The sequence below is a fragment of the Telmatherina bonti genome, assembly GCF_933228915.1.
Source record: "Telmatherina bonti genome assembly, chromosome: 13".
In the NCBI taxonomy this organism is placed as follows: Eukaryota; Metazoa; Chordata; class Actinopteri; order Atheriniformes; family Telmatherinidae; genus Telmatherina; species Telmatherina bonti.
Window position 1 is genome coordinate 25795853 of NC_136611.1, and position 16503 is coordinate 25812355.

At 37.2% G+C, this 16503-nt stretch overlaps 1 protein-coding gene across 1 annotated transcript; it reads left to right on the top strand.

Annotated features, from left to right (window-relative positions):
* Nucleotides 1-78: 78 nt before the first annotated feature.
* Nucleotides 79-16264, top strand: rasal1 (RAS protein activator like 1; the record flags this gene model as incomplete). The annotated part of the gene is made up of 21 exons (XM_079250870.1): nt 79-143; nt 421-477; nt 2362-2475; nt 2837-2898; nt 6257-6386; nt 6999-7080; nt 7240-7380; nt 7484-7575; nt 8074-8191; nt 8338-8491; nt 9997-10061; nt 10276-10388; nt 11055-11247; nt 11404-11541; nt 12401-12545; nt 13474-13646; nt 14584-14721; nt 14905-15040; nt 15634-15754; nt 15927-16003; nt 16116-16264. The coding sequence occupies 21 exons, from the start codon at nt 79-81 to the stop codon at nt 16262-16264; spliced, it is 2463 nt and encodes an 820-aa protein (XP_079106996.1).
* Between the last annotated feature and the right edge of the window lie 239 nt (nt 16265-16503).

Below are 16503 nucleotides of genomic sequence, written 5' to 3' on the forward strand. Positions count from 1 at the left end.
GCGGAGGAGAAGAGCGCCTTTTATAAGAGCGCGTATGGCAACACGTGAAAATCGGATGTATAGCTTGCTCCGGTGAAAATGTCCAAAAACACTTCTCTTTATTTTCGAATAGTCGAGGGCAGGAACCTCCCGGCCAAAGACGTGTAAGTAATTTCTGAATGACATGCACCTCTCTACTCAAGTCTTTTTTATGTTAATATAGTCGGAATTTTAAAATATTTTCTTTTTAGATTAGACAACAAAATGTTAAATTCCATGTGCTTGTATGGTGTCTCCTGTACATTCTGAGTAAATTGTAAGGTAGGTCTGTGTGTTCACATCGACCTGGGTAAAACTGAAAACATTGTGGAAATTAATCAATGTTCATTTAAAAGCAGGAATGCTCACTGTGCTTATTCTGTCTTTATTTCATACATTAAGATCCGGAACCAGTGATCCTTACTGCATCGTAAAAGTTGACAATGAAGTTGTTGCCAGGTGAGCTCTCTCTGATTATATGAATTATACAGTTAAAAAAAAAAATCTCTCTTTACATGCAGCAACAGCTGGGTTAATCTTGTATCCAGTCCAAGTTTTCAGTTTATATATAGTATATGAATTGTTTCTCTTGCTCTGTCCTCCTACTCTACACATGTAACCAGAATGCAGTGTGTGTTTCGGTGGCCAAAGTGTGGCCCCTCCATCAGAGAACCTGATACTTGTCTGGCCTTTAAACACCATTGGGTAACCATGGAGAGGGTGCATCAGTTATCAGGGAGAACCTGTAAGAAAGCAGAATGCTGAAAACAGGTCACACTCGCTCAGAGGTGCTTTTGAGTTTAAGTGTGAACTTTCAGTCAAAAAGAAGATATTCATGTAAAATGACTTAAGCAGAGAAATGGGAGTGTATTCAGTGGTTATTGTTCCATCTGGCATGATGATGAAACCCATCACAATGATTCACTGCAGAGTCACACTAATCACTTTGTACTTGTAGTGTTAATGGCCAACTGAGTGTGATGCTCATGGATGATGGAGCTGGTGGATTGTGGTGGGATAAAATGGGTATAGTACTCTTCAAACTAGTTTTTTTTTCCAGATCCTCAACACAGAATTATGAATTATGACTTGTAACAATTCTAGTATTGCTTGTAAATTTGTGAAATCTTTTGATTTTTTTAAAAAATTAAAAATTCACAATTTAAAAACTTGTCACACCACATCTGTTTCTTTTATCTTAAAAATAAACTTAAAAATCATCAAATTTCCACAAAAAAAGACATGGGAATGAGATACATCACTTAACTGGGGCTAAAGGATATAAGACCTTTGTTTTCAGTATCTGATATAAGCCCACTGTGCAGAAATACAGCTTTTGATTTGTAGAGTTTTATCCATTCCTGTGTAGAACAGCTTCCACTCTGTTGGTGGGGTTTTCTTGCAACCTGGCCATGTATACCATTGTTGTTTGGGGTTCTCATAAAGGAAGTTAAGTGCAAACTGTTTTCAATGCAAGTCTTTTCATCCTAATGACCATTAACAACTTCTTTTCTGATACTGATATTTCCACTGCCTGTGCTGCTACACATTTCCAGTTATGCAGTGAGAAATTGCCATAGATTAAACAGGGTTCCCTCTCACACTTGACTGTTATCCCATTGATTTTAAACATTTTAGAATAATATTAGTGTCAGATTACCTGCTAAACTTAAAAGGCTCATATAATTTAGCTGATTATAGACATTTAATACTATAAACATGTTCTCAATATATAAACATAGTTTTTTTGCTCTATTTGCAGAGCTCTCTTTACTTTATTTTGTTTTCCATTTTATTTAATAATTTTAATGATGCCAGAGCCATTCTGAAATTGGCCAATTTAAAGCCTAATATTTATAATCATCTCTCTAACATATTTCTAATTGTGATAGATGAACAAGAAGTAAATGAATGAAAAAGCCATATTAAAAATATTCAGGAACAACTCACTTGGCATCAATGCCCAACTTTCACTACTTGACATTTATTATTGACAGAAAATTTAACAAGAACACATTTAGGTAATGGCGAAGAAATGTAATGATATTTAAAAACAAGTCATGCTTGTCCTGAAAGCAAACCCCATGTACCCCCAACAGAACAGCTCTGTGAGCCATATACAAAGACATTAGATTAATGTGTATCAGTGTAGGATGTTATTCTTTTTTATGCAGCCTTGTTTTATAAATAATAAGAATTGAAGAAATTTAATTCTTATTATTTATAGAAGATTAATAGATGTGCATGACACACACCCTCAGTCTCCACCATCTTTCATCCATTCAAGTGACATGGCATTGTTTGAAGTCTGCTTTGCAAACAGGTTAAACCTCTCATTTCCAGGACTGCTACAGTGTGGAAGAATCTCAATCCTTTCTGGGGTGAAGAGTACACATTGCACCTTCCCATGGGGTTTCATTCACTCTCGTTCCATGTCATGGATGAGGACACAATTGGGTAATGCTGCCATTGAAAGTTTTTTTAATGGATTATTCAATATTCAGCCATTACTGGCAGAGCTTAGTAGTTAGTTAATAGCCCTCGTTGTATGTTTAACTTGCTTTTTTATTTGATATACTTGGGTTAGAGCTTATGCTCAGCTGAAATGTTTTGGGAAAAATAAAAAATCCTTCTGAGGCTTGAATAAACAAACATCATCAGCCAGACGGTCACACAGATCAAGTGATTAAAGGTTGATTTAGATTTTTTTTTCTATCTCTTCTCATGGCCATTCCATCAAATAATTTTATTCAGTATCTTGTATAAAAGTCTATATACCGTCTATGTGATAATCTCTTTTTTTATCCCTTTTCCACAGGCATGACGATGTAATTGGAAAGATTACACTGAGCAAAGAAGCCATTGGATCTCAAGCTAAAGGTATGACTGAACAAATCTGTTTATCACTGCTGAAGTATGTAGGTTTAACCTCTGACCAGAGGTTAAACCTACATGTATCCCCATGATGGAGACTAAAGTCCTAGTCTTTTTTTAGTCTGGGAATGTTTCTTAATGCTCTCTCACACCATTTGATATTATTTGCTTACATTCATTAATCAATTTCTTCGAATACATTTTCCACATTATCTGATTTATTTATAATAAACCAGAAAAAGAAGTGGTCATTTTCAAACAGCCTCGCACAGTTAAAGCTAATCTGAATACACTAAAACACAGTCATGTCTTGTCCAGACTTATATCACTTAAAACATGTTATGGTGTGCTAGTGAAGGAGCTGCATTAAACCGTCAGTGTTGTTTGTCATTGCATGTTTACTTCATACTGATATCTTTGAATGTCACCTGGCATGGGCTTCACTGTGATTCATTGTTACGTGGTGGTACTGACTCACTTTCTCCCTCGCAGGATTTTTCTCACAGTCTGGCCTTGACTTCATTTCTCTAATGTTTGATGCATCTAAAAATTAAAATACAATGTAAACACTACCATACAATTTTTTTACTGTATGTGTATGCGGGGTCCAGTTGCAATTTTGTCTTTAACACTGCAAAGCCTTCAAATAAAGCCTCCGCATGGGATTAACTTTTGGACTTGTATCTTTAACTCAACTTATACTTAAGTCATATTTTGACTGCCAGTACACTAGTTCATCTTAAAACTGCATGGGTCTTCAGTTTTGGGAAGTTTCTTCATTAATTTATGGCAAATTGAAGAGATGAACGGCCTATTGTTGACTCCATTAGTGAATTGCTGAATTAGTTTTTATTCATGAGAACTCTCAGTATGGAATCCATAGATCCAATGATGAGAGTGGTCATTTTTAAAAGGTAGAAAAATAAAAACATATCTATCAGAAACATAAATCCAAAGGAAAGAACCTGCTGATGAGCTCAACAACCCCAAAATAACTACATATCATAGAACTGATGGAACAGTATATATTTCATGTAGTACTGTAAAAGATTTTGAGGAATCACTGAGGCTTTGTGAAATACTTAAAAAAAATCTTTTAAAGGTTAAAAGATGCTGAATGAGAAACCTTAAGTAGCATTAAGAAGCCTTAAGTAAATCTGTATGATAAGTATGTTGTGTAGAAGTTTTATAGGCATGACAAGGCAACTTATATAATATATAGCAAGTCCTCATCCTCTTAAAATAATGGCTGAAGTAATTTCTTTTTCAAGGTTTTCTAAAAACACAAAAATCTCACATGCATGTCTAAGAGAAAACAATCTTATGTGGTTTTAGAAATACATCCTAAAACAATGACTTAAGCCATTATTTTTAGAGGGTGATGACATTTTATATATGAGACAGTTCAAGGTGCTTTACCTAAAACATTAAAAGCATTTCAGATGGTGTAAATAAATATATATTTGTGTGTGTGTGTATATATATATATATATATATATATATATATATATATATATATGTATATATATATATGTGTATATGTATATATATATATATATATATATATATATATATATATATATATATATATATATATATATATATATTTATACATATATAAATGTGTAACTACAAATGTCACCTATGGAGGACATTGCTTAAACTTTTAAATATTGTGGTAAAATATAGTTTTATTTATCTAAGAAACGATTTAAAGTGTTTATAAGATATTCAATGAAAATATAACTACAAAATTTCAAGTAAAAATCAGCACAAAGAAAAGTATTATGCACTTTTGCTCTTCCCATAAAACATGCTCGTTGCAATGGAGGCCATTTTTCTTGAAGAGAGAAAGAAAGTTCACAAAGCCCCCCCCCCCCCCCCCCCCGACAAATGAGGTACCATTTAAAAGCACTAAATGTCCTCTTAAAGACCAAAAGGTGTTAGTTCAGTAGCATTCAGGGAGATGAAAATGTATAGGTTTAGAAAGGTCCTCCACAGAGGACAAGTTGAACTACTGGTAGTGAAGAGGATATATATATATATATATATATATATATATATATATATATATATATATATATCCTCCTCACTACCAGTAGTTATACATACATATATATACATATGTTATAGTTAACTGTTTAACAAAACAGACAGCCGTTGTCACAATAAAGGCAGTAGGTGTGTCCGGTATGTTGCAAGGTCAACAGATTTGAGCTACAGATGTAAGTGATTGGTTTTAGTAGTTTTTCTTGTTTCCTTTTTCCTTCCAGTTCATTTCCTCATATTTCTGTCATATACTTGCTATCTGTTTTAAATCTCTGAAGCTGTGACATGATAAGTAGCAATGCATGTTTGTGAGGAGACGTGAAATTCAGGTTAAGTTGTTTCCTTGTTTTTTGTGTAGTGATACAGATTAATGTCATTGTCAGGATTAGTCTAGTTGTTGGGTAGAGTGGATTCCAAGCATTCTCAATTTGTATACCTTTTTCTGTATTGTAATGAGTTTTTTTTATTTATGAAGCTAATCCTTGTGAATATAAAAAGAGAGATCAAATATTGAGGAGAATGCATCAAATCAATTCTGTATCAAGATTCTTTAAGTGACTAATTCAAGTTACTCTTAACTTGTTTGTGTCAATTCCCAAAAGGGTTGTGATAAAATTCCAGGAGTTACTAGATGGTTGTGGAGCAAAGATACTGGACTGCTGAAATTACTATGTTTCATGTATCACTGACATAATTTTAGAGAATATTTTATTCAGTATATTTTGGAGAATCAAAGTGAGCGTACAAGTGTCTAATTTGGTGGGTTATTATGAACAGTAACCACATTATTCTGGGTGTTTGTGACTCAAAAAAAGTTGAGAACCACTGCTTCAGGCAGCTTATATGCATATGTCTGTAATTACCAAATGTTTATTGCAAACTATTTAATGGAACATTTTCCATTAATTTTACACTCCTCTACACTTTATTCCTTTATTTCAAAGGCAGTGGGGGTTGTGTACGGAAGCAAAGGATGAAAATGTAGGTTTTATCGCACCATGAATAAAACTTACTTGCATATTGTCATAGATTCTTATTTAATTGCACTTTGTATTTATTGTTGTTGTTAATGATAAAATAATTAATTAATCCATAACATTTGAAAAATTGAAGAAAAATATGTCTAAATGTCAGGTTATAAATTCACAAAATTTCTTTGTATACCTCTCATCATCAGTGTTATAACACTGATACTTTGCCGTTAGTGCTGAATGATTTCTATCCGTGTGTGTTTTGAAGTAAATAAGTGATTTAAGAAAATATGATTTTGAGGCCAAGTAGTCAATGAGTATATCTCACTGTGTGGTGTGATCAGGTCTTGATTGCTGGCTGAACCTGACAAGGGTTGATCCTGATGAAGAAGTCCAAGGTGAGCTCCATCTCAGTCTGAAACTTCTGAAAGGCACAAAGAAGATCAGTCTGCACTGTAAAGTCATTGAAGCCAGGTAAAACAAAACACGAGAACCGCTGTGCAAATTAGAGGGGAATGAGCTGATGTGGATATGCATTTGTTGCATTTGAGATCAATGACCTAAATTTCAGAGGAGCAGATTTGGGTTAAGAAAAGTACATAAACTGTTATTGCATGTGTATATGCATGTTATGTTATTATATGTTATAATCTCATACGTATCTAGTTAAGCTTCTGTAGCTGAGATCCTTGCAGTACAATCACTGTTTCTGAACTGAAATTTTATTACAACTGCCCTACAGGCCTCCACACACCCTTCTGAGTCATACTGTCACTCTCACACCAGTCACTGCCCCATCTGTGTGCCCCAGTCTACAATCTCACTAATGAGCTTGTCAATCAGGCTTGTATTATTCAACCATACTCAATTGGATGTGAATTGCTTTGTTTTCCTTGCTGTACCACAAGTACTATATATATATATATATATATATATATATATATATATATATATATATATATATATATATATGTATATATATATATATAAATATATATATATATATATATATGTATATATATGTATGTATGTGTATATGTATATGTATATATATTCTCTCATCTTGTTGTTTGTTGATTTGCACAGAGATTTGGCTCCAAGAGACATTTCTGGAACCTCTGATCCCTTTGCAAGAGTTATTTTTAACAATCACAGTGCAGAGACCTCGGTGAGCTCCATAAACATGCATGTAGACAATATTTAGGTGTCACTGTAGCCTACATGTGCAGATATTACACACTGGATATTACACAAAGAACAGCTGAGATGAAGGAAGTTGCAATAATTAGTCTTTGTTTTGCATACATGAATAAATGCTGGGCTGTAGGTTATCAAGAAGACCCGTTTTCCTCACTGGGGTGAGAGCTTAGAGCTGGAGTTGGATCCAGAGGAGCTGCGTGAAGATAGCGTTGTCACTGTGGAAGTGTGGGACTGGGACCTGGTGGGCAAGAATGACTTTCTTGGAAAGGTCAGGATTTCATTTTATGAACGTTTTAAAAATAATCCACTGAACATATTCGTATTTCTTTCTTGTGTGGTATCATTCCCTTGCTTCTTCTTTCTTTCCACAGGTGGAAATCCCTTTTGCTTCTTTGCACAAGACACCTCTGTTAGAGAGCTGGTTTCGTTTGCTGCCTTTGGGAAACAACGAGGTTGATACTAGGTGAGGATTATGGTTGTGATTGTTTGTACAATGTGGCCAGTCTGTTTATTTGTATTCCTCTGAAGCAAATTTTGGAAATAACTGTGCTCCTTATATATGCACCCAAGAAAAGTCGCTGCTCTCCTCCACATGCTTTCATGCATTTCGCTGAACATTCACAGGAGTAGCATCTGTTTTATGAGATAACTGCAGAACAAAGAGAGTTGATGAACTGCAGAAAAATAGTGTGTGGTAAAGTGAAGCTCTATTACAGAATGATCCAGACCTTAGAAATTTTTGGTCAAGGCACCTGAAAATATCCTTTCCCTAGTAATGGTGCAGGGAAGCAGTGTGAGTCATTTAATTTCTTGTGACAAAGTAACATTTCAGTGACAATAGACTCGGTGCCAGTTTAGTTTAGCTTTGATAGGATATTAGCAGTATTTGCCACCTAATGAAAATATCTGTATTTCAAGCTGCTACCTCATCAGATGCTATTCTATTGTTCTTTGTTCCTAGTGGCAAGCTGGGAGCGCTGCGTCTGAAGGTGCGTTTGGTGGAGGATCGGATCTTGCCGTCCATGTACTATCAGCCTCTCATCGACCTTCTGGTTGAGTCGGTAATCTCCCCCGCAGAGGTCAGCATCGCAGCTCGTCCTCATTACGGATATTCACTTATTCACCATCACCGTGCCAAGAGTCTGCACAATACATTACATTTCTCCATCTGCTTTCCAAAGACACACTTGTTCCTAGCACGTGACCTGACTTCACCTTTCTACAGGTGGAGGACAGCAGCGCCCTGACCATGTTGGAGGAGGTGACCACAGCTGAAAGCAGGCAGGATGTTGCAATGACTCTGGTGAAGATCTACTTGGGACAAGGCCTGGTGGTGCCCTTCCTTGATTATCTTAACACTCGGGAGGTCAACCACACCAGTAAGAGTTAAATTAAATTTAAGCTGAAAATATTTATGACAGCCTGAGCCACCTTTAAGCCATTAGAGAAACTAAGACCTGTAGACAGTTTCTGACTGTTCATACAGCAAATAAGCTGTATCACGAGGTTAAGCACCACATGTAGTTTAGATAATTTACTGAGAACTTAATTAGCTAACTTAGTTTGACAATCCCAAGTTTTATGGCTCTGGTTTATTTTCAGATAAAATCTGCATACAAAAAGCTCAAAACATTTTAAATTTACAAGTTTTCCCAAAACACATAATGTCTAGGACTCAAGCTCATGTCTGTTGTCTCAGTGTTAGTCAGTTTGGCACATGCAAGTTTACAGTATTGCTTCATTGTCTCCTGAGACCCTTTGATTAGTTGCAACTGTTAAACTCAACATTGACGTTAAAGTCTCTGATCACTACAGCTACAATCTGTGTGCGGGTGGTAAAAGCCCACTAGTACTATATTTACCATCCTAATGCCAATTATTTACTCACCCCATCAGTCTTTTCATGGCTTCTCAGAGGTCTGGATTAGTCATGTTATTGCCTCCGCACAATATCCCCAAGATAATTCACACTGAGTTGTGCTCTGGTCTTTGGGTTTTGTTGGTGTAGTTTGAGATAATAAGCATACTGCCCAAGTTTCCATAGCAACTCCACACGATCCAAACGGTAACTGCTTGATCAGGAATAGATGCCGTGAGCAGCCAGACATTAAAGTTAGGCACAGAGGGCAAACTGAGGAAAATGTATTATACATCCACTGGGTAGTAATGAAAGCAGTCCTTCCATCCCCAAAGGTGGACATAGCTTACATGACAAATCAATCCTGTTGCTTTGGATATTTTACTATCATCTCTGTTAGGTTTATGTTGCAGCAAGGTCAGGTTGCTCTCCATTGTGACACTATACTATCTTTTTTTTTTTTTTTTAATACCATAGATATATATATATAAATATATATATATATATATTTTTTATATATATATATATATATATATATATATATATATATATATATATATATATATATATATATATATGTGTGTGTGTGTGTGTGTGTGTGTGTGTATATATATATATATGTGTGTATATATATGTATATATATATATATATATATATATATATATATATATATATATATATATATATATATATATTTATATATATATTTATATATATATATATATATATGTGTGTGTGTGTGTATATATATATTTATATATATGTGTATATATATATATGTGTGTATATATATATATATGTGTGTATATATATATATGTGTATATATATATATGTGTATATATGTATATATATATATATATATATATATATATATATATGTATATATATATATATATATATATATATATATATATATATATATATATATATATATATATATATATATGTATGTATGTATGTATACATATGGATATTTAGCATATTGTATTTGTATTCATATTAATTTTATTTTCTGTCCTGATAGGTGATCCAAACACTTTGTTTCGGTCAAACTCACTCGCCTCCAAGGCCATGGAGCAGTTCATGAAGGTGAGCTGAAGGATCTATCTTTTGACTACTGAAATGGACAGTTTGCCTGTTAATGATTACTAATCCATTTTCTCCATGTTTCTACCGATATTAGATGCACATTAAACTTTACTGTTCATTATTTGCTATTTGCACTTTTAAGATTTTTAAGACAATTCTTGTACCATAAATGTGAATGAAATACCCTTAAAATATGGCATTGTTTTGCTGTCAGGCTGTTGGCATGCTGTATCTGCATGAGGTATTGAAACCCATCATCAATCGCATCTTTGATGAGAGAAAGTACATTGAGCTGGACCCATGTAAGATTGACTTAAACCGCACAAGGTAAAACAGCCATAAAACAGTCTGCTGGATCACAGTTCCATATCAAAATCACATTTCATCCTCAAACTAGTTCAGCAATGGTTTATGATTATGTTATAAATGCTTTAAGCAAAGGGGGCATTTTGGATTTAAATAGGTCTTGAAATGGTGAAATTGAGAAACTGTCACAGGATACTGCATCTTTAAAATAGACTTCACCCCTGAGAGAAAGATATATTTGTGAGAAAATCTAAAGAAAAATGTAAAAAGGGGGAGGGTTGTTGCTTGGCAACTGCCATGAGACCCCTCGAGATGCCTATCTATCCCTGACATGGAGGGAGATCCAGGGTCTGCATCTATAGTTGATCTGGCTATCCTCATTTTATTTTTTGTCTTCCCTCCTTGTCAGTATGACTTATTTGACATTTTCAGTACAACACTCACTGTCTGCCTTCATCTGTCCAATGTCTGAAATACCCTCCGCTTACATGTAATGGCATAATCTGAAGCAAGGAGGTTATCATTTATGTATACTGAATAAATTATAGTATAATTGATAAGTAATCTGGACTAAGATTATATACTAAGATATATGATTTATCTTAATCCAAATATTGAACTGTCTTTTTTTGGTTTGTGCATTTCTCTCCAACGTGTGGTTTACCAAAGCTTTGTTTGTCTTTGAAGACGTATTTCATTTAAGGGTGCAGTGTCTGAGGCGGAGGTACGTGACAGCAGTGTGGAGATGCTGCAGAGTTATTTAACTAGCATCATCGAATCCATCGTGAGTTCAGTCGATCAGTGCCCTCCTGTCATGAGAGTGGCCTTCAAACAGCTACACAAAAGAGTAGAGGAGCAATTTACCGAACCGGAGAATGAGGTTAGTCTGGAGGCAGGCACTTAGAGAAAAAAAGCAGTAAACACCTCCTCAAGTAAATTCTATTTATTTGTCGGTTTTGGGACTTTAATTCCACCATTCCCTTTAGGAAGTGTTGCCCATAATTCAATAAATTTCTTGTCGCCTTAACATTTACAGGATGTGAAGTACCTGGCCATCAGTGGATTCTTCTTCCTGCGTTTTTTTGCTCCTGCTATCCTCACACCTAAACTTTTCCAGCTGAGAGACCAGCACGCTGACACACGGACAAGCAGAACACTGTTACTATTGGCAAAGGTATGAGTCAAAACACAGACACGCACACAGATGCTACTATTGATAATTTATTCATGTCCAGACATCACACTTAGGTAAGACCGAAACAAACAGTAAATAGGGTGGGTGTCTTGTCTGTGAGGCTGCATGCTGTCTGCTGTCACGCAGTTTGAAGTTTCATGCAACATATAAAATAAATTTTTATAAGACCTACTTTATTATCTTCGAAGTACCCTGTCTCCTTTTGTAATTGACGATGTTGTAAGAGACATCCCTACATCAAAATGTTTTTTATCATGACTCAAAATGATACAGATGAGTCTAATCAATTCAGGAGCCACACAGTATGAAATGGTTTTCACTGCTGCAGTTTGCCAGAAAACTTCCAACAAAACCCTCTCACATAATAGATGAAATTACAGCAGTCTCCAGTTACCAAAATGTTTTCATGCCACGGGCAAGAAGTGCCAGTTATACCAGGAAAAGAGCCCACAGTGTTAGTGAAATTAACCTAGTTGATATGATTACAAATACAGCGCACATAAAAGTGAAATCTCAATCTCCTCCCACACATGACTTCTGTGGTTGCTGTCCATGGTGCTGAAACGCTGTTGTCATTAAGTCTTCAGCAACAGGCTATTTTTACCTCAGCGTGTGCTGCAACCAGACTGCGGTTCAAAGCTGAGCATCAGAGAGGGGTATAGAGAGGGACTTCCTCTTCACCATGGGCCAGGTGTGGGCCGGACAAAGGACCTCACAGCATGCTTGACTTCAGGGCCCCTTTTGATCTTTGACTTTGAGATCTGCTATCAGTGAGTGTAGATGTGACGTGATGAAAGATGCAAGTCAGGAGCAAATATTATGTCTTTATTGTGGCCAGGCGTTACAAAGTGTCGGCAACTTGGGGCTTCAGCTGGGCCATGGAAAGGAGCCGTGGATGGCACCTCTTCATCCCATCATCCTTCGAAGCGTGGCTTCTGTTAAAGACTTCCTGGACAAGCTGATTGATATAGATCATGATACTGGTAAGGCTGACAAGACTGGACACACTGCTGACCTTGTTATCAGAACCCAGATAAAGAAGTCATGCTATTTAGCCAACCAGCCGCCGGCCAGCTGTCACCTATGTGGCACCTCCCAGCTAATATCAGGATTAAATGAAGTACTACAGTTGCTCTAGTTTAAAATATTCATAACTAACTTGAACTCTACAAAAGAAATGACATGGCTAATGAGCTGGCAGGGTGCTGGAGTGAGAAACGTCATGTGCCTGTACACACCAGACTGGCTACCCAACATGTCTTGGCTGTCTTCTTACTGTCATGTGTCAGTGATGCTGCTGTAAAACATGTTCCCTCTCTGACAGATCACGTTTCATCCTCGTTCTTCACATCACACCCACTCTTTTTCTTAAAGGCCCCTTTGACATTTAGTACTCTTTGGGTGGATTTGTTTGGCAGATTTAGCATAATTCCCAGGCCATAGAGAGCACCTGGACATAAGCCACACCTGGACATAAGCCCAACCTGAATGTAAGCCTCACATTCACCGAGCATGCAGCAGTTTGACTTCCTTCTTGAACAGCCACATTGATCGCTTCTAACTTGAAAGCTGCATCATATGTGTTTCTTCACGTGTTTTACATGATGACGGTGCGTCTATGAAGTGCAAAATGACTCATTAGTCAGTAAAAATCAATAAACTAGCTGCATTGTTGTTTAAGCTGCAGGATAGTAGTGATTCATGGCCTGGAAATTATGTACTTGATATGATGGAAGGAAATTCAGGTGCCATCAGCAATGATTGCTGGAAATAAAGACGTGCTTAATGTTAAACATTTAGATGTATGCATTTTATTTATTGACAAAGCACCATCTTCTGTCTGATTTGCATATGCCGTTCTTTTTGCTGACCCAATTTTTCCTTTTCACCTGTATGCCCGTCTCCTTGCAGCATCCGAGGTGCCTCAGAGGGCTGTATTCATGCCTTCAGTGACAGTTAAGGAAGGATACCTCCAAAAACACAAAGCAGAGGGGCCGCAACTGCTTTCCCGCTTTGCTTTTAAGAAACGCTACTTCTGGTTGACCAGTGAAACTCTATCCTATGCCAAGACCTCTGATTGGCAGGTTGGTATTGAGTCAGAGGGCTAAAGTTCTATAATCCCACAACACATGTCTCTTAAGTTTCAACCTTGCTAGCAAGCAACAGTTTTGATCACCAGCAAATGTTTGGTTTGTTTCTCCATCATTTCACAGAATAGGGTAACTTGATGTGAAATCTGCATCATATTTCAGTAATAATAATAATAATAATAATAATAATAATAATAATAATTTATCTGCTAGATCAAAGTCACATAAATGTCAGTGATTAGATTTTAGAGGCAGATATGCCATTCTATGATGAATTAATCTGCATGTACCTTTCATAGACATTCATCATCATGGTTCATACAATAAGGAACCATGTCGGTCATCCCCAGCTCGCTTTAATGTATTTGGGTTGATCCTCTTGTGAGATCATCATTAGTGTTATTACCATGTGGTGCCTAACCTTGTGATAATGATCTCCTCTCATTTACCATCCAGAGACTGGAAGAGAAAGAGGGAGAGCAGCCCGATCTCGCCGACTAAAAGGCTCTCTCTTTGAGCGAGTCTCCTGCTTTGTGTGACTGGAATAAAGGCGAGGGTTAATTGAAGGCTGTGGATATTCATGCTAACTTTGCAAATCAGATTTCAGACAATGTCCTGGTCCCTGTCCTCCGTTTTTGGAGCACTCCAGTCTCAGTGAGGCGAGCTCCCATCGGAAGTGGCTGATTTACACTTAAAAGTAGCCTTTGCTGCCACAGTGATCTCATCTTCATTTCCTTTCTCACAGCTTAATGTGTGCAAAATGTTTCTATAGTGGAGGGAGGGATTCAATAATTTGCTCTGTGATCAAACATCAGCTTTATTTCACTTAAACCGTAGTGAAAATTGCCTCAGCCAAAAGTATGATACATCAATACTGGCATGTGCATGCATGTATTAATTTGCATTGTGATTTGTGGCTAAATTGTTGCAGGTGCGCTCTTCAATCCCTATTCAGTGTGTGTGTGCTGTGGAGAGGGTGGATGAAAATGCCTTTCAGCAGCAGAATGTAATGCAGGTCATCACACAGGACAACGATGGGCAGCTGCACACCATGTACATTCAGTGCAAGGTAGGTGGGTACTAACACCAGTTGGCCACTAACAAACTGCAGGACCTTTTTTCAGATTGACAGTTTTCATTCTGTTCTTGGATCAAGGCAAGACCAGATAAAATACTAACAAAGTTCATTATTTTTCATTTAACTTGTACATTTTTTTTCTATTTCTGGCCACTACACTCATGGTTCAAATAGAATGTGAATGAGCTGAACCAGTGGCTGTCTGCTATCAGGAAGGTCAGCATCTACAATGAGCGCATGCTGCCATCTTTCCACCCAGGAGCTCATCGCAGCGGCAAGTGGACCTGCTGCCTGCAGGTGGACCGTGCTGGTAATCTCACCATTATTATTCTGCACAAGCTTGAGTGAGGACACAGAACGCCGTGCGATTCCCTACCCATTTACTTTGAATCATTCAGGAGCATATATGGAAATATGCTAAATTAAACCCAAGACACCAGAAGGATTATTAAGAATTAACAGGATCCCAGAGTGTAAGCAGCACAGGTTATCAGCACGGTGGATTGGCTCATGATAATATGCCTTTTACTTCCACTCCTTAAAGCTAAATTGTGTCTTGCTTCACACAGTAGATAAGTTCAGGATGACATATATTAAATAGCTTAACCCTCAGTCTATTGCTTCATTTGAGGAGAAGGTTTGATATTAAGAGTGTCCTGTGGCCACTTAGATTTGGTCTTAGAGCTCCACAGAATGATATTTTTTTCAACAATTGTGAATACAATTTCATTGATCATCATTTACATCACATATCTTCACTATGAAATTTGTGGATTGACTGCCAGAAGGGATATTCATACTTAATATTATATAAAATGTTCCAATCGTTCATTTGAAGTATGTGTTTTGCTGTGTATCCGTCATGCGTGGGCCACAGCTGTTCAATAAAAGGCTGAATCTCAGTTACAGGCTGCAGCAGAACTCACTCAGCTGTGACTCTGGGTGACTGGAGTGATCCACTGGATCCTGATGTAGAGACGCAAATTATATACAAGCAGCTTCTCCAGGGCAGAGATAAACTCAGGTCAGTATGTGCCAACGCTATCAGCCTGTGTGCAGATCACCAACTGCACACTAGAGGTCTATGTTGCAACGCAGGTCTGTGTTGTTTCCTGGCACTACAGTAAATCCCACATTCATCTGTCACGGCACGAGTAGGCTGTGATAATATAATAAGATTCTGCCTAATGCTGCAGGAAACAATATGTGGAGATGCCAGATGGTGATCAGATGTCAGAAAATCGGGAGGAGAGGAACTCTGACGTTCACTCAGGTGAGGCCACATTAACTGTGGCAGTATTGTCACTGATGTGTTTACTGTTATAGTATCTTATGGATTATGCACAATATAAGGCAACATTATTTCCTGTGTTTTTGTCTCGCAGATGGCGCCGAATGTAATGTTGAGCTGATGAAGCCAGGTCAGAGTATTGCTGCTCGGCTGTTAGCAGTGATACAGGATTTGGAGCAGGCTCATGCCACCTTTCAGCGCAAAGAGAAAGAGGACGCTGCCAGTGTTATTTTGAATCCTTAGATTGCACATGGCCTGAGATCTATTAATGCCTGAAGGGGGAACCAAAATGAGTGATCATCATCGGACCACTCTCTTCACCGTGGCCACATGGCACAACTTCCTCCAACCTTTTAGTATATTTCCCACTGGCTGCAGAGCCAAGAGTAGATGGGATTCAGCTTCTTTTAATCTTTTCATATTCTCTGAGTGCCACCAACTACAGCGTTGGGCGGGGATTGTTGATAAGGGGGTGTGAGGGA